Source organism: Lagopus muta, chromosome 1 (assembly GCF_023343835.1).
Source record: "Lagopus muta isolate bLagMut1 chromosome 1, bLagMut1 primary, whole genome shotgun sequence".
Lineage (NCBI taxonomy): Eukaryota > Metazoa > Chordata > Aves > Galliformes > Phasianidae > Lagopus > Lagopus muta.
The window spans coordinates 193065034-193083736 of NC_064433.1; the positions used below are offsets into that span (position 1 = coordinate 193065034).

The 18703-nt window shown below is 45.5% G+C and overlaps 1 protein-coding gene across 3 annotated transcripts in view; it reads left to right on the forward strand.

Moving 5' to 3' along the window:
• The window catches only part of C2CD3 (C2 domain containing 3 centriole elongation regulator), a 52204-nt gene that overhangs the window by 22861 nt on the left and 10640 nt on the right, over positions 1–18703 (forward strand). For all 3 annotated transcript variants that reach the window (XM_048941766.1, XM_048941759.1, XM_048941771.1), the window contains exons 19-30: positions 1137–1309; positions 2511–2631; positions 3850–4118; positions 5368–5457; positions 5858–6478; positions 7044–7361; positions 11760–11898; positions 12814–12878; positions 14544–14749; positions 15385–15476; positions 15880–16056; positions 17433–17650. In XM_048941766.1, coding sequence (XP_048797723.1) covers positions 1137–1309; positions 2511–2631; positions 3850–4118; positions 5368–5457; positions 5858–6478; positions 7044–7361; positions 11760–11898; positions 12814–12878; positions 14544–14749; positions 15385–15476; positions 15880–16056; positions 17433–17650 — 2489 coding nt within the window. The remainder of the gene's footprint in view (positions 1–1136; positions 1310–2510; positions 2632–3849; positions 4119–5367; positions 5458–5857; positions 6479–7043; positions 7362–11759; positions 11899–12813; positions 12879–14543; positions 14750–15384; positions 15477–15879; positions 16057–17432; positions 17651–18703) is intronic.

An 18703-nucleotide genomic window follows, 5' to 3' on the forward strand; every position in this document is an offset into this window, starting at 1 on the left:
TATCACTCAGGCAGGACTTTCCATTGGTGAACCCACGTTGGCTATGCTTGATAATAATAGCAGAAGCCAACAGATGTGATTCTGCAAGGTGTCAGAAAGGTTGGAGAAAACCACTAAGAGCATCCAGTCCAAATGTCAAACCATTCCCAAGTGCCACAGCTCCACAGTTTTTGAACAAACACCTCCAGGTCTGCTGACTCCACCACCTCCCAGGGCAGCCCATGACGGTGCCTGACCACTTTCAGAGAAGAGATTTTTCCTCCTATCCAACCTGCTGGGGTTACACGTTCAGGGTCTGTCCCTGATGCAAAAAATGTAAAAGAAAATGCAGCTCTATGCCACTACCACATCACTCGGTCACTGCTACAGCAGATGCCTTTCTCTGGTCTGTTTGTTGTTCATTAGATATGGTGTTAGAACTGGCTCTAAGTGAAACAGAGCAGCACAATTAGAAACTCTCTAGAGTCATTTTATACACTCAGAAACTGGTGCAACTGATCTGTTCTGCAAGTAGAATCATGGGATGATAGAAAGTTGCACAGGAGCACAGTGCTCCTCCAGCTCCAAGCCCTGCTGTGTGCAGGGCGCCAACCAGCAGCCCAGGCTGCCCAGAGCCACATCCAGCCTGGCCTTGAATGCCTGCAGGGATGGGGCATCCACAGCCTCCTTGGGCAACCTGTGCCACTGCCTCACCACCCTCTGCCTCCAAAACTTCCTCCTCACATCCAACCCAAACCTCCCCTGGCTCACTTTCAAGCCATTCCCCTTGTCCTGTCACCATCCACCTTCGTAAACAGTTGTTAAGTAGCATTCTTATTTATTAACAGAAATTGAGAATGGGGAGTATTTGGTGCCAGATCCTTCTCTTGTTTTCCTTTGGGATGTCAATTTTTAATACTTTGTGATAGCTGCCTTGCTATGATTACTGCAAATGTACATAGGTAGTGTTACCTATGTGCTCAGTCTACCCTGAGCACTTAGCTGAGTTTTCCCCCAAGCTATCAGGAGACTGACAGCTGTGGTCTGAAGACATGCAAATTAAAGTTGGCTTGTATGCATTTTGAGAAAAAAAAATGATGATTGTTTTGTCATCATCCTAATGATATGACTGGCAATGCTTCTTTGTGTCTTCCCAGGTATTATTACCCAAATGTCAGAGACCAGATGGTTGCCAAAGGGACCTTGCCTTTGTCACGGCTGTGTGCCATGATAACAATGCAGCATCGTGAAGAAATAGGAATACAGACTTTTAATCTTCCATTGCTCCCCAGGACTGATTCCTCAGAAGAATTTCATCTGCGGTCTTCAGGTAAAGAAGTCTTGTGGTTTTTCACTTTGTGTATAAAGGTGGAAGTCTGTGCATTCACTGCTAAGGTAAATTAAAAGTAAGTCTTTTGCCAACTGATACAGTGAGTGTTTTTCCTCCCAGCTGTCCCTGTCACCACACCTAGTGAAGAATCAACGAGAAACACGAGCAACCTCAAACTCTAAGAAGTTTTAAATAGCCCTCCCTGTATTGGGAGCTGCTCAGTTGTCCAATAAATTAAGGACTGTAGTCAGGCTTCTCATGTAACGTGATGGGTGGGAGGTCTGAAGAAGGGCTGTGTATGATGTGTGATATCACAGAATGGTTGGAGTTGGAAGGGACCCTTAGAGGCCACCTGGTCCCACTCCCTGCAGTGAACAGGGGCACCACAGCTCCATCAGTGCTCACAGCCCATCCCCTGACCTTGGCTGTCTCCAGATCCATCACCTCCCTGGGTAACCTGTGCCAGTGCTTCACTGCCCTTCTCATCAACAACTATTTTAGTTCGAAACCATTTCCCCTTGATAGAAGCAGAAACATCTCTTTGTTCTGTGATTGCTCTTTCAAATAATACAAACATCAGCTCTGGGAACTTCACTAAGGAAATCTGTACAACTTCTCATCACAGAGGCTTAGCATTAAGTGTAGATACAAAAGTCAGCTTCTTGGAAAAAGTGCCCATAAGAAGGCTGGGGAAGAGGTTCAGTATGCTTCAGTTATTTCAGAATAGATTGTCCACATGCAGCAGAAAATGTCATGGAAGCTTTTGTCACTGCAGTGCTATAAAAAAGATGTGTTGAAATACTGCAGTGGATTATTTAAAACCTCTTACAATAAATGCACACATGAGGGCATGCTTAACTCAAAGCTGTGTCATCAGTCTGACCCTGAGAAGGGCCATTAAGAACACCTGACCAGATTGCCAGGCGGTCAGGTTGCAGGATGCACTCCTTAACATTTCCTTCTGTGCCTCCTGCATCAGGCCAGAGTTTCTATCTGAAGCAGAGCACCTGGCACAGTCAGTCTGAACAAGCTTTAATTCCCTGCCAAGCATCTCTTGTTTTTCCTATGGTTTTTTTTCCTATTTTATTTCATTAATAGAATAAGTCTTGTATTAAGATTTGAAGCTAAGTTTTGGTTGTATTGGATGCAGCTATTTAAAAAGCTGACCATTTCTTTGCTTTCTTTCTCTCATTTAATGCAGGCTTGCTTGATGTGAGTGTGAGATACCAACGTTCTGTGAAAACGACAGCAGGAAGAACTGCTCAAACTGTTTCTCTTTCTGTACAAATACACAGGGCAGCTGGTTTGCAAGCAGCAGCCAGGTAAAGCTTCATTCTGAAAGGAAGATTTGTCTCTTAAAGCAGCTTTACCTAGAGGCAGCAGGCTGAAATATCAAATCAGAAACAAACAATAACTGGCCAACTTCCCATCTGCAGCAACCAAGATTCACACTGAGCTCTGATCCAAAGTGAAAACACTTTTGTGAAGAAGACCTGTGGTTATTTTTTTGTCCCTGAAACTGCAGTACGATGTTACAGTATTCATTCTACAGAAAGCTCAAGACAGTAAGAGCAGGGAATGAAGTAGTTTAGACTTGTGATGCACTAGCAGAGACATCGTACATGTTCTTACAGCTAGCAAAGCTGTAGCCATAGCTGTTGACTCCTTAGTCTTCTTTCCAGTATTATCTCCTCCCACGTTTTCCTACACTGAAGGCTGGTACCTATGTGGGCAGTGGATCTTAGTGCTACCATGCTACTTGAAAGCTAACTGAGGTTTGTTTTCTTGAATGTCCATGAAGAAACATGGGTAAATTAAAATGACACATCCCTTTCCAACGAAATGCTGTCACTTTAATGCATGGTGTAACCTGAATGTAACTCTTGAGAACTGCATATGGGAAGAGATAGATGAGTGCTGTTTTAGCATACTGCCTGCTGAGCTGTTCTCATGCTCATTCAAGTAGGCTCCATACAATGAATATCACTCCCATGCAGTGCTTGGAAAAGTTCAGGAAGTCAAATGACCTCAGATTTTTCATTCTTGAAGTGTATGACCTGAATGCTACCTGTGTCTGTTGTACTCATAAAGAATTCTATCTGCTAATTTCATCACCTTTCCCTTGGCAAGTCTAGTGGGTAAAAATAATTTGGCTTGACCACTTGCTTCCTTCTGCAGTATGTTCTCTGAGAAGTTATCTTGCAGCTTTTTCCTATGGTATGGGATCTTTTTGAAGGAGCTCAGTACTTTCTTAATGGCTTTCGTCTCAGATCCTGGTGATAAGAGCACAGCAGCCAGGTGCTGGGCCTTGTGATAGTTACTGTCACCATTTCATGTCTTCCCACTGCGTTCAGATACAAAAGTGATGAAAATAATCTTCAGCCAGAGCCCACATCAGTTTTAACTTAAAACATTCACTGTTTTGTCCCATCTTTTTGCCACACGGATAGGAAATGTCTCTTCTAGTTACTCTGCTTGCTGTTATTTCTCGTGCTTTGTATTCATTTCCTTAATTGTTTTCTTTTACATACCAAATGAAGAGCTGTGGCAGAAAAGAACCCTTCGGTGCGGTACTATGCAGGTGTTGGAGTTAATGCTTACGTTTCTGTGCACCTCTCCTTCCTACCTGAGACAGAGAGGCACAGCACACGAGCTGTGGCTCGCAGCTTCTGCCCAGAGTTTGAGCACCACGTGGAGATCCCTTGTAACCTCATCGTTCAGAAAAGCAGCGGAGAAGCCTCTTGTCTGGGGGAGCTCCTGCAGTCTGCCAACATCACTTTCTCTGTCTACCATCAGAACGTCAAGTCAGGTAAAGAGAACGAGTGATTATAATGCCCAAATGCATTTGCATAATGATCTGGTCCCCTTAATTTTCGTTGTAGAGGACAAACTATTCTGTGCAGTTGTTCATAGATGTAATCACTTAAACTGTCATCAGAGATGGCTTTGAGAGGCGCTTTTTGCCTCAGGCAAAGTGTTGGGATTTCCAAGACTCCAGGTTGTCAAGATAACCTTTTAATTTTAAAGGTAATTAATTAACAGTAACACTGCTTGACTCTTCCTCGACCTCAACAGACTTGAAAGGTGGGCCTGAGTGAATCCAATGGGGTTCAACACAGCAAAGTGCAAGGTTTTGTACTCGGGCTGGAGGAATCCCAGGCATTTATACAGAGTGTTGGAGCTTGGTGATCCTTAAGGTCCCTTCCAACCCCAAGCCATTCTGTGATTCTTGGAGCACCCTGCCCCTGTATTTGTATGCCTCATTGCCTTTGCTTTATGAATGAGGTAACGGAGGTTCAGAAAAATGATACATTAAAATTCCCCAATGATTCTATGGCAGATACACAAAATTCTTTTATAGCATAATATTGAGAATGGTTTTATAAACAAAATTTAGCTGGAGATGAAATTGTTTTTCACTCCTGCAGAAGCGGCCCTGCACACAGCAGGGGGTTGGAACTAGATGGTCCTTGTGTCCTTTTCAATCCAGGCCATTCTATCATTCTATGATTCTATGAAAGTCAGGAGTGGCATGTTGTTAGAGTAACTGAGTAGTAATGAGCCAGCTACCTGTAATGATTAATCACAGAATGGCAGAATGGCCTGGGTTGCAAAGGAGCACAGCGCTCATCCAGCTCCAAGCCCTGCTGTGTGCAGGTCGCCAACCAGCAGCCCAGGCTGCCCAGAGCCACATCCAGCCTGGCCTTGAATGCCTGCAGGGATGGATGGGGCATCCACAGCCTCCTTGGGCAACCTGTGCCACTGCCTCACCACCCTCTGCCTCCAAAACTTCCTCCTCACATCCAACCCAAACCTCCCCTGGCTCACTTTCAAGCCATTCCCCTTGTCCTGTCACCACCCACCCTCACACACAGCCGTTCCCCCTCCTGTTTATCCGCTCCCTTCAAGCACTGAAGGCCACCATCAGGTCTCCCTGCAGCCTTCTCTTCTCCAAGCTCAACAAGCTCAGTTCCCTCCACCTTTCCTCATAGGAGAGCTGCTTGTATCTAAATTTTGTATTGCAGTTTGGTGTGTATGCAACTTTATTTGTTTTCCAGCCACTGACACTTTGGCAGCTCGGACATCAAGAGATTGTCTTCTTGGGACAGTTACAATTCCAACCAGAGATCTGCTGAGAAGACGATCAGGTAATGCAAGAGTGTTATGCTGCTGCTTGCTGCTTTTTCAGGTTACAAATGAATTCCAAACTTTCTCAAGCAATAAACACTTTAAATAATAAGCACTTCTTCACCCAGAGAGTGGTGAGGCACTGGCACAGGTTGCCCAAGGAGGCTGTGGATGCCCCATCCATCCCTGCAGGCATTCAAGGCCAGGCTGGATGTGGCTCTGGGCAGCCTGGGCTGCTGGTTGGTGACCTGCACATAGCAGGGGCTTGGAGCTGGATAAGCACTGAGCTCCTTTGCAACCCAGGCCATTCTGTCATTCTGTGAGTTCTGGTTCTTGGCTAATGACCAGAGAGCAGAATGTTCTTTTGCTGACATTTTTCAGGGGGTAGGATAAGTCTAATTACATTATTTTCTCCTGAAGGTATTACAGGCTGGTACCCAGTTACCCTCTCTGAAGATGTCATGCCTTCACACCACACAAACATCACACAGACTGTTGTGGGAGGACTGGAACTTTCTGTTACTTTCGCTCATCACAGTGACAGGGAGCGTGTTTTGGAGGCTGCTCAGCTTTTGGGGTGGAACGGTGAGGAAAGCCTTGAAGACAGCATGGATGAGGACGATGAATGGGAGCCGAGTGACAGAGAGGTGGTTGTGACCATTTCAACCCCAAGACTGTGGCTGCCATTGCACTGCGTGCTGCTTGCAGGCCAGATGCAACTGAATAAAAGCACTTGCTGCTACCTCAGGTATAAGCTGTATGATCAGGAAGCCACGTGGACTTTGCTTAAGAGGCCAAAATTGTCTGAGGACAACAAGAACGTTACAGTGAACTTTAAGAAAGGCCACAGGGTGACTCTCAGGAAGAGCCAAGGGCTGATTTGGTTCTTCAGGGAGGAGAAATTAGAAATCCAGGTGTGGTGGGCATATGGCAAAGAAAATGGTGTGGAAAGACCACTTGATACAGATCGTCTCATTGGATCTGCATACGTCGACCTCAGAGCGTTAGCAGAGAGGTCAAGGAGATCACTGAGTGTTGGTGGTAAGTCCAGAAAGAACGTTGTCATGTTTCAGTTGTCTTTATTGATGCCTGGTTGCTTAATTCTGTAATTAAGCAAAGAATTTACAGCTTTGTTTTGTCCTTTGTGTAATACATGCTCAGCTCCTTTCACTGAAGATAAACAAGTTTAAGATGCTTGCTTCCCTGAGTTCAAAACCTAATAACTTTAAATGGGTGCCAAGTTGCCAGCAGTGATCAATAACAGGGAAAGCCATTAGCCTAGCTGGATTAATGAGGAATGTTTCTCCAGAATGGCATATTGGGTAGGGTGAGAATAATGTATCTCAATGACTGAGCATGAGAAGATGATGGAAACTTCTACTCTGTTCAGTTTCTGATATCTGTCCTGGCTGTGAAGTTCGCTCAGCCACCAGCACGCAGGCAGGTTTGTGGACAGGTCAGTGATTCCTTGCATAGAGGTAACACTGAAAATCCAAATTCAGGCTGCTGATCTGATCTGAGATCTTAACAATAATGAGCTTCTCCCGAGGTCATCCTAGGTTGTGTGCTGTTGTGTTTCTTTAGCTCACATTGAATTCTCTTGCAGGAGTGTACCCGTTGTTCAGGTGCAATGCTGCAGACCTCGCAGGGGCTGCTGTACGTGTTCACGTTGCCTTTTCCTCCACTTCTGCTGCCCCAACCCTCACCCCACGCTGCACAGAGGAGCACAGCAACAGCGAAGATGAAAGCACAGAGAGAGAGCCTGACCTGAGCCAGCAGGTCTGTGGAAATCAGGCTCAGAGCCTGGATGTCAGAAGCTCAGAAATCACCAATGGGAAACCACAAGAAGACGACGTGGCGTTTTTGGAAAGCACCGTTGCTGTCAGCATCCTTGTGGAAAGAGCAATGCATCTCAGTTTAAAAGGTAAACCCTCAACGAGGCCCTTTGTTGTTGTTGTTGCTGTGTTTGTTTGAATTCTTGTTTTCCTGTGTTTCTTTTGTTTGTTTCTTGGGGTCTGCTCATAACAGCTCCTGTGAGGAGCAATTTACAAACAGAAAAGCATCTTTTTCTCAGACTTATTCCAACACAGTGGATGAATGCAATGGGTTTTGAACTTTGCAGTGTTGTAGCCTTGTGAGTTACATCACAGTGTAAGTAGAGGGGGGAGCAGGAATTTAAGCTATTCAGCCTGTCTCTATTAATAACAGCCAGAATGTAAATAATGTCACAGTTACAGATGACAGCTGAATGCTGAAGTTAAGCTTTATCTGAACAACGTGACCCTGAGATGCTCGTATCTCAAAGACTCCTATGAATTTGCATTTTTAGCGTGTAATCAATTTGTAAAGCTGCCTTACTTGTGCTATCTGCAGGCTGCCAGGCACAGCAGCGAGGAAGGGCAGTGTAAGGGCAGAGCAGGCTGCACTCACCAAGGCTTGACACTCTGTTTCCCACTCTGCAGAGCAGCAGTTACAGTTAGGTGACTAATCCCTATGCTGAGGGTCACCAAAGAGTTGCCCTTCACTTCCAAATGTATTCTAAGCATATTAAGATTATCCTTCCTAGCAGGTGATGTTTGGCTCTTGATGTGCAGGAACGTAACACGGTGAGTTAGCAGTTTTTAGAGCCTTCTTGCCTCAGTGTGAAGTCTGTGATGAATCTTTGCTTGCTAAAGATGAGTTGAACCTTTGAAAGCAATTGGAGTGCTCCACTCTTTGCCCTGGATACCCTTAGTGCTGGGTGATGGATCACTTTGTGTCTGCTCACACTTGGAGTGATCAGATCTCCTTTGCACCCTTGCAGATACATATATTATTACCAAATAGGGGTGTGAATGAGGGACTGGCACGAGGTGAATTCACTGGACGTGCCTGATAAAAATCAACCAGTTCCTGGTCTGGGTGATGCCCCCATAAAAGAGCATTCAGCATTTTCTGGCATGAGACAGCACAACTTGAAGTCAAACAGAAGCTATGATGGAAGTGCAAGTCGTTCAGATACATCCTCAGCCCCACAGCTGGGGGTTTTTCAAACCATTTTTCTGTATGCTGTTGGAATTCTTCATCTTTGGAAGCCTGATGCAAAATTGTTTGCTGCTGCAAGGCTTTTGGTGAGATAAGGAGGTGTCTTGTGATGGTGTACACTATTGCACTATTTCCATCTTCAAACAAATAATCTTTTCTGGGTATTTTTAGAGGGAACTAACTGAGAGACAGCAGATATGCTGATACAGTGCCTATATGAAAGCTGGTGACAACAAGAATTTGCATTCTTTGTGATAAAAACATTCATTACTGTATTACAGATAAAAAGGCTGAATTCATTTCCAGTCCTGCATTTAACAGATATTAAACCTTAGGCAGTTCTGCAAGAGCTGTTTAAGATGCACAATTTTCAATAACTGAATGAAGATGCAAAATGTTTCCCCAACTCTCTTCATATTGTTTGTCTAAAGTCACTTTTCTCGTAGCTTTTTGTGTTTTTGTGTTTTGACCTTTCAAAAAATACAAAAGAAAGAAGTTTAAACTTCATAACAGTAGAAAGGACTGAAATTACTTCTACTTTTGACTACAAAGATCCACTTTTTGGTCTGCCTTTACACACAGGAGGCCAGGAGATCTGGGCAGATCATGCTTGCTTCTCTGAGCTGTCTTCACATCACCCACATCTGTGTTTGAGCTGCTGTCTTTGCAGTCTTGCCAAACTGACAACAGTTTTGTAGGGCACATTGCAACTCAAGTCATTGTTCGTTTTAAATAGTAACAAATTCTCTTGTTCTCAAGTAAATTTTCATGGTTAAAGGCACAAATAGTAACTGTGTGTAAGCTACAGCAAATAATCACAGAATCACAGAATGGGTTGGGCTGGAAGGGAGCTCAAGGATCACAAAGCTCCAACCCCCCACCAATGCAGGGCCACCAACCTCCCCAGCTCACAGCAGCCCAGGCTGCCCAGGGCCCCATCCAACCTGGCCTCCAACACCTCCAGGGATGGACGGGGCATCACAGCCTCTCTGGGCAGCTGTTCCAGCACCTCACCACTCTCTCTCTAAGGAACTTCCCCCTGACATCCAACCTCCACCTGCCCTCCCTCAACTCCAAACCATTTCCCCTTGTCCTGCTGCCATCTCCCCTTTCACAGAGCTGACTCCCCTCCTGTCTGCAGGCTCCCTTCAGGCACTGCAGGCTGCACTGAGGTCACCCCGCAGCTTCTCTTCTCCATGCTCAACAAGCCCAGCTCCCTCAGCCTGTCTTTGTAGGGAGGTGCTGCAGTCCTCTGCTCATCTTTGTGGCTCCTCTCCAACAGCTCCCTGTCTTTCTTGTGCTGGGGGCTCCAGCCCTGGACGCAGTGCTGCAGATGGGGCCTCACAAGAGCAGAGCAGAGAGGGACAATCACCTCCCTGTCCCTGCTGGCCACCCCTCTGCTGATGGAACCCAGGATCCCATTTGCTTTCTGAGCTGCAGGAGCACTGCTGGCTCATGTTCAGCTTTTCATCCACCAGGACCCCCAGGTCCTTCTCTGCAGGGCTGCTCTCTAGGACAGCTCCTTCCAGTCTGTATGGATGCCTGGGATTCCTCCAGCCCAAGTGCCAAACCTGGTACTTTGCTGTGTTGAACCTCATTAGATTCACCTGGGCCCACCTTTCTATTAAATAAGTAACATTTCATCATATTTTCCTGGCAAATCAGACATCAAGAGGAAAGAGTTTTTAGTGAAGATGGATTCATACTCCTCAGTTTTGGTCATTCTGGCTGATGTGGTCTTAGAGCTAAAACCTGAAGTCCAAACTGAGTCCTTGGAAGGCAGAGGTGAGGAATGCATCTGTAACAACTGAGTGGTGTTTGATTGCAAAGTGTGACCTTGGTTCCCCTTGGTGAAGTCCATTTCTCCTTGCAGTTCTTGCCAGCTGCCACCTTCCCTGTCTGAACACCTCCATTAGCAGTAAAATGCATCTGCAGCTTTACAAGTGGTGACGCACTGAGGCAAATTAATCTCCCTAATGCAACTGTAACTAAGAGGATCCAAGTCTGGAGGAAGGGTCACATGCAGTGGTAGAAATCTTCTCTTTCATTCTCTGTTTCCCAAACACCTTTGCACATCATTGTCTGTGTTCCTTTGTTAAGATATGATACAGGGCAGGTAATGGTGTAATTTCTACATCTTTCATTTGTTGCTATCTACTCCATAATATCCAGCAGCATCTGGGGAATGTTCAGCTCCATCTCTTAACTTGACCTTGTGTTCCTCTGCTTATAAATGATCTAAGTGCAAGCATATACAAAAAATCAGACTAATTAATTCATTATCTGTTTCTTCACAAGCCTTTTCCTGGCTTAACTCAGGATACACGAGGAAGGCAGTGGTTCTGTTTCCAGCCCTGAACTGCTCTCACACAAGAAGTCTCAGGAAGCTCTCACAGGTGCATTGCAGAGTGAATGCCATCCCATGGCATAGGAATCACAAAGGTCTGAGTGGTGCCTGGATTAAAAGCAGTGTTTCCTGAAGCTGCCTCACACGACATTAAGCTGTATGTCTCCATGCTCTCTCCCCCTGCTCAAAGCACAGTTGGATGGCCATGCACTGCTCCCTGCCTTCCTTATGCAGGCATGTGGAGCTGTGCAGCTGCCTGCTGAGCCACACAGGGAGCTGATCCACCTGGAAAAATAACACAGCACAAAGGAGAAGGCAGAATTTTTCTTGGACAAGCTCTCAGATCTGGTGGGCTGAACCACACTGGAAGTGGACTGATTTCTCAGATGAGTGAGTCTGGAAATCATCAGCATATAGATAGCTCTTCTGAATCACCATCCAAGCAAAGCCGTGCATCAGCATTCTGTGCACTGCTCCTCCTGTGGCACAAATCCCTCAGTTAATTACATTAATGCTTAATTAAATGAGTGTGCTCTCATCAAACCAACTGTAAAGTCACGCTGACTTTTATAACTCAGAAGTATTTTCTGTTTGCAGCTAGGATTGCCAAGCTCTGTGGTCCAGCCTGGAAGATAGATGAAGTACTGGAATGGGGCTCCAGGGGCTTGGGTTTAATTCTGGCTTTGCCTCTGACTTTTTGGATGATCCTGAGCAAAACGTTTCTGCTTTTCTCCCTTGGATGTTCTGCATTCTGTTCTCTAAAAGGTTCACGTGTTATTTGCCTCCACTGTTAATACCAAGTGTTCTCAGTTTTGCCCATGGAAAGGAATATTTCCTAGATGATGGATTTCTTCGTTAATTACCTACTTTTAATTGCCTTTACATTTTAAAAAGAAATGAATAATTTCTTTTATCTTCCTGCCAATTCTGCTTTTAACTGTCTGATTTTAGGGAGTCCCCTGACAGAACGGGAAGTGGCCTCCCCCAGTAGCTGTGTGTCATTTGCTGTGGCTGGTTCAGATGCTCCAATAACCACTCCAGTAATAGAAAACACCGAGTCACCTGTCTGGGACTTCCAGCAACAAGCAAGGTGGGTGACATGGGCTCACACAGCCATGCTTGCAAAGCCTTTGGGTGTGACAGCTTTTGGCTGTGAAGTTCTGCTTATGGGCCTTTATTTCCTGCTCTGTGGTTTTATAAGCTTAGGCTCCCTTTCATTCAGCTTTTGATCCAGCAAGCTCTAAAAGGCGTTTTGTCCAGCTCTGACAAGCAGTCTTGTTGAGCTTCTCCCACCTAGAAATACTTCTTTCCATGTTGTATAACTGCCACACGCTTATTTTGGGTTGGAAGTTGTTTGAGGAGGCTTGATCTTAAAGCTAACTTGAGGAAAGGCATTTGAGCTGCACTAAACCATGGCTGCACTGTGTTTCAGCTTAAGGCTTTGGGTGAGTCAGTCTGTTTCCATTCAGCTGTAGTTTCCCCATGCAGAGGAAGGGGCTGCTAATAGCTAAAGTCTCATGGGAAGATCTGTGAAGGCTTGATCCAATTTATTGGGTTTTTCTGCATATTCATAACTGCGTTGCTTTAAGCGACTTAAAAGCTGCTCAGCAAAGGCATTTGTCAGTTCAGTGTTCCTCTTTATTTCCCAAAGATCAGGTTTGGGTTTTACAGCTTTCAGCCATGTGTTTTGCTGTCACTGTGCTTACTGAGTCACCGTGGGATTGGCTGGTTCTCCATTCCTCTTTCCTAAGGTTCCTTGTGTTTCAGTGGCCTATCTTTGAATCTGCAATGAGAGTGAGGAGAGGGAAATAACATAAAGAAACAAGAGCCCAAAGCTCATAAAGTTATGCTTTTGGTGACTAAGGAATTGGGGTTTTTTCTCATCATTCCAGGTACAAACTGGTTTGTACAGATAGACACAGCACCATTGGATCTCCAGAGGCATTTTACTGTGCCTGCTCTTCTTCCTGCTTCGCATAATAAATCATGATTTCATTTTTCACAGATTATCCAAAGAACTTCTGCTGGATCCACAGCAAACCTTGGTCTTCAAAGTGTGGCATAAAGCAGGTAAAGTTTGTAGGGCAGCATTGAGAAGAGTGGTTTTCTGCAGCCCTTTCCTTGGGTGCTTTCAAGTAACTTGGAGAGTGCAATTACAAAGATGCTGTTGGCCTTGGGCTGGAAGAATGCAATAGATGACACCTTGATTTCCTGCCCCTCAGCATCTTTCTTTTCCCTGTTTATCTCCTGGCAAGCTTTGGCTTGTTTGTATTTCCCTATTTTAATTTGACAGTATTTTAGAGGTTGGATTTTTCTACTGAAGGGACATTCGGATACTTTTGTAGTCTCATGGGTAGGTATTTCTTGCTGGGACAGACAGCCCCACTTCAATTCAACTGCTGGGATGTGATATTTAAAATAACAATTTTTTCCCCTTTCTTTTTGTATTTTAAAGTTCAGCTGGCAGAATTTTTGGCTTCGAAAGTAAACCATCCTGTGTAACTCAGCCATTCTCTGCATAGTGCAGAGCACCAGGTGTGCACAGCCATTCTCCTTTCAGCTCTGCCCTCTCATTGATTCTGCAGGGATGTTTTTAGGTGAATGGAATCACAGAACTGTAGGGGTTGAAGGGAACCTGTAATCGAGTGCAGCCCCCCTGCAAAGCAGGCTCCCTACAGCATCCTCTTCTGGGTGATTGTTCTGTGCTTCAGAGAAATTCGCAAGACAGAAAAGACAAAATGTTGTACAAGAATGAAATCCTGTAATGTCAAATGGTATTTTTGGAGCTGTTGGAGAGGGTGCAGAGGAGCCACAAAGGCACTCAGAGGGCTGCAGCACCTCCCTACAAAGACAGGCTGAGGGAGCTGGGCTTGTTCAGCATGGAGAAGAGAAGCTGCGGGGTGACCTCAGTGCAGCCTGCAGTGCCTGAAGGGAGCCTGCAGACAGGAGGGAGTCAGCTCTGTGAAAGGGGAGATGGCAGCAGGACAAGGGAAATGGTTGGAAGTTGAGGGAGGGCAGCTGGAGGTTGGATGTCAGGGGGAAGTTGTTTAGAGAGAGAGTGGTGAGGTGCTGGAACAGCTGCCCAGAGAGGCTGTGATGCCCCGTCCATCTCTGGAGGTGTTGGAGGCCAGGTTGGATGGGGCCCTGGGCAGCCTGGGCTGCTGTGAGCTGGGGAGGTTGGTGGCCCTGCATTGGTGGGGGGTTGGAGCTTCGTGATCCTTGAGCTCCCTTCCAACCCAAGGCATTCTGTGTTATTCTATGATTTTTGAAAGGTTTGGCAACACAAACCTTCTGATAAAGTACTGGATAGGGCACATAACGTCCACGTCCTTCCTTGCACCTACAGCCAGACCCTCACTGCTGTGAACTACCACCTCTGTTGGTCTTCAAGCTATCAACAGCTGCAGCAGGGACAGGCAGTTTGGCACATTTGCAGGGAAGAGGCTGCTTTAATTGCTTCGAACAATTTCTCCTTCTAAGTCAAGGCACCACAAGTGTCTTGGTTTGAAGGCTGGTAAAACTCCAAATCCCACCCCATTTGTTTTTCTTAAACCCTCTTCTTTATTACCACTTTTTACAAACCTTTTTTGTTTGTTTTTTTTTACTGAGAAGTCTTTCCTTGCCAATCCCCAACGCGTTTCAAGGGCTGTGTAACTGTCTGCCTTTTGGCATTCCTCAAATGTTGCCTTGTCATGCAGCTTCAATTAATGCACGCTTTCTATTCTTCTTCCTCAGAAGCAGAACGGGTGATAGGATTTGCATCAGTGGACCTTTCTCCTCTTCTTTCTGGCTTCCAGCTGGTGTGTGGCTGGTACAACATCACCGACTTCAGTGGGCAGTGCAGAGGACAGATCAAAGTAGCAGTCTCTCCCCTTCAAAATATAAATAATCTCAGAGAAGAAAGGCAGGCGAGGATCCGCAGCCAGACTCCAAGCTCTGCAGTGCGTCCTTTGCCTTCTTACCTGTGCAATGTCTGATTAGATCAGCACTGACTCTATGGGATTCTGAATAATCAGCAAGCATAGCAAGCTTGCCTTCCTGCAGTGGATCAGTAGTGGGATAGGATGTGTATGTAGTGGAGTCGCTTTACCTTGCTTTCCACTCTTCAGTAGGGTGAGGAGGGATCCAGCAGTCCTGTGCTACACATCCTATGTGCTGTTGCTGACAGCAAGGAGGCAGAATTTTACCCTCTTGTCTTTTTAGCACAATGGCTTTTTTTATTATTATTTTATACAATACTGCTTCCAGCATGATTTTTTTCTTCTTATTTGCCTGCTTTCCCTTGTTTGGATGACTGTTCTGTACAACAAAGCTGGAACTGGAAAACGTAAATTGGAAACAGGGGTTACAAAGCAGGGTAGTCTGGTAATCAGACTTCCTACATACTGACAGCTGAATCTGCCCTGTAACAGATGTCTCTGAAGTAAGAGTGTGGTTGAACAGAACTTTGGCTCAGTGCTGGAAAATCCTTTGAAAGTTTATATTGAGAAAATGTTTGTTTGCTCAGTAAGATACTACTGCAATTTCTGTTTTCTCACTGTGGAAGACTCATACCAGGTGTTGGTCTTTCTTCTAGATGAAGGCCATCTTTCCAGCACTTCCCAGTAACGTTCCAAGCTTTTCCAAGCCCGTGTTGCCAAAAGAAGTTGGTGTTCCTTCTCTAGAACAGTAAGTCAGCTGGCTGTGAACCATACTCATCACTTCCAGGGCACAGAACTTTGCATATTTGATAACATAAAGCCCTGTCAAAGGTCTTTTTCCTATGTCTGAAAGATTATACTGAATTCCCTTTACCAGTGACAGGGCAGCCCAGGAGGTGGCAACCTGGGGACAGGTACCTTTCTACAAAACCCAGATTTTCTTCTCACTGATGTTTCATTTGCAAGCTGCTGCTTTAGAACTTCCATTACACTGTTACTAAAACTGGCAGTTATTTCTGCCAGATCTTTTGTAAGAATAAGAGGTCTTTATAATGCTGAGTTAGAATTGAGTGTTACTTGCATATCCCCTTCATTTTGCCACGCTCTTGTCCAAGCAGAGGTTTCAGACTGCTTTCTGTGTTTAAATGTAGGCCTGTTCCTAGCAGAACTAGTCCCCCTAGGGCACACACACCTCGACACGAGGAGCACATGCAGAACGTGCGCAGGTTCCACGAATCCTTGCAGCAAGCAGAAGGAAATGCACAGCGAGCAGCCAGGATGGATTCACTGTCATTGTCGTCGCGTGCTTCTCTTCTGACTGCTCTCAGGTAAGGCAAAGCCTTAGATTTACAAAGCACAGCTTGAAACTTCAGCATTCCTGCACTGAATTGTAAAGAAAATGAAGAAATACGGTGACTGATAAGAAGTATCAGTGTAAGTTACAGAAGGATGTCCTTTCACAGCAGGGCGCCTCTCTTCTCACTGGAAGCACTCATTTTTCTGCTGTCTGGATTCTAGACTTACAGATCAGGTCTAAATTTTGGGAGAAGAATGTTTATTATCTGCAGGAATGTGGGACTGAAAGAAACTTTCGCAGCTGTTCCATCACTTCTCCTGCCACTACAATCAATATATTTTAAAACACTCAGATTTTTATCCAGATCAGTTGTGAAGTCAAGTGATAGGAGGATAGGATATCATTAGTGATAGGAGCAGAGGGAATGGCTTCAAGCTATGGCAGGGGAGATTCAGGCTGGACATGAGGAAGAATTGCTTGTCAGAAAGGTCAGGCACTGCAATGGATGCCCAGGGAGGTGGGGGAGGCACCAAACCTGGGGGTGTTCAAGGAAAGGCTGGATGTTGTGTTGAGGGACATGGTTTAGTGGGAGCTGTTGGTAATAGGTGAATGGTTGGACTGGATGATCTTTGAGGTCTTTTCCAACCTTGGTGATTCTATGATTCTATGATTCTGATACCCTTTCCTTTAAGACTTCTACTGAGAAGCCACTGCAAATCCAACTTTGAATAAGTATGTTTAAAACCAGCTGCTTTTTTTTTGTAATAGTTCCCAGCCTAAATTTGTTCCTGAGTAAATATTGTCAGGCTGAGGGAGTTGGGCTTGTTCAGCCTGGAGAAGAGAAGGCTGCGGGGTGACCTCATTGCAGCCTATCAATACCTGAAGGGAACCTACACCCAGGAGGGGAGTAAACTCTTCAAAAGGGCTGACAACAGCAGGACTAGGGGAAATGGATCCAAGTTGAAGGAGGGAAGATTTAGGTTGGATGTTAGGGGGAAGTTCTTTACTAGGAGAGTGGTTAGGCCCTGGAACGGGCTGCCCAGGGAGGTTGTGGATGCCCCGTCCTTGGACGTGTTTAAGGCCAGGTTGGACGGGGTCCTGGGCAACCTGATCTGAATGTGGATGTTTGGTGGCCCTGCCAGGCAGGGGGGTTGGAACTACATGATCCTTGAGGTCCCTTCCAACCTGGGTGATTCTGTGATTCTGTGATTCTGTGATTCTGTGATTGTCCTTTCCCATAGGTGGAGCGGCCTCGATGCTCGCATGTTGATCTGTTTTACAGTACAAACCTCTAACACTGTGTTTGTGTATCTACACCCTGTTGACTACAAGGATGTGGATAGAATCATTCTGCCATCGTTTCTTGTTCTTTTTGTTCCTTAACCTTCTTCTTACAACTGCTTACAGAAAGAACTTGAGCGAGCTGGATGAAGTTCAGAGATATTTCAGCCAGAAGCTGACCAGGTCTCTTCCTGACTTCAGTGATGGTAACAGATCCCAACCAAGTCACAGAGAGCAGGAGAGTGATCATCAAGGCTTGAGGAGCAGAGAAATGGATTCCAACCAATGCCATCTTTTAAGAAAATCAAGTCAGCTGGTGTCCCAGGTCAGCAGCCTCATCAGTGGTAAGTTGTTACTTGGTCTGGGGTTTTTGGCAAAGCATTTTTAAAGTCCTCATGTAATAGAAAGCAGTGCCTGGTGTTGGTGGTCAGCATGTGTTGATCCACTGGGAGAATGCTTCAGAGAGATTTTCAAACTTCTGCCAATAAGGATAGCATTGAGTTGCAGTATTCAGAAGGCAAATGAGATGGGAGTTAAGGCCTAAATTCCACTTAAATTTCAATGTCCAATAGAAAAAAGAGTGGTCTTGTGCAAAACCAGCCTGCAGAGCAGCACTGAGCTGAGTCTGTGACCCTTTGCTAAGAGGAATTGGCACTTCATTTTGTTTTAGCTTAACCATTCAAACCACTGTGATTTTCTAACAGAGAGGCACTTGGAATAGCAAAATGACTTGGAATTGAAATGCTGTGCAGAGAACAAACTGTGGCCAGGAGTATTGCCAGCTGGGCAGTTTATTCTGGGCTTCTCCTGCCTCTTACTGCCTGCAGGGAAACTGCACTTCCAAGAGATGGAGCTGGAGTGGTGAGGCAGTGGCACAGGTTGCCCAAGGAGGCTGTGGATGCCCCATCCATCCCTGCAGGCATTCAAGGCCAGGCTGGATGTGGCTCTGGGCAGCCTGGGCTGCTGGCTGGCGACCTGCACACAGCAGGGCTTGGAGCTGGATGAGCACTGTGCTCCTTTGTAACCCAGGCCATGCTGTCATTCTATGATATGATTCTATGATCTCTTATGCCAGAACCATTCTTCTATTTCCAGGCCCTTTACCAGGAGCACAGGCAGCTCTTTGCTTTCAATCTGAATTCTGCCACAGTAACTGAACAGTAGTCCAGAGTGAATTTCTGTTGTATGTGTGTTTAATTAATAGTTGTCTGTCATTTGGTGACCCTGCACATAGCACGGGGTTGAAACTGGATGATCATTGTGTCCTTTCCAACATAGGCCATTCTGTGATTCTACAATTTGATAGGTGCTGGTAAGCTGAACTGAAAGCCAGAGAATAGCAGTAGAATATCAGTAGCAACTGTGTCTTCTGAGCCACTAAATAAAGCTAGGGAAGC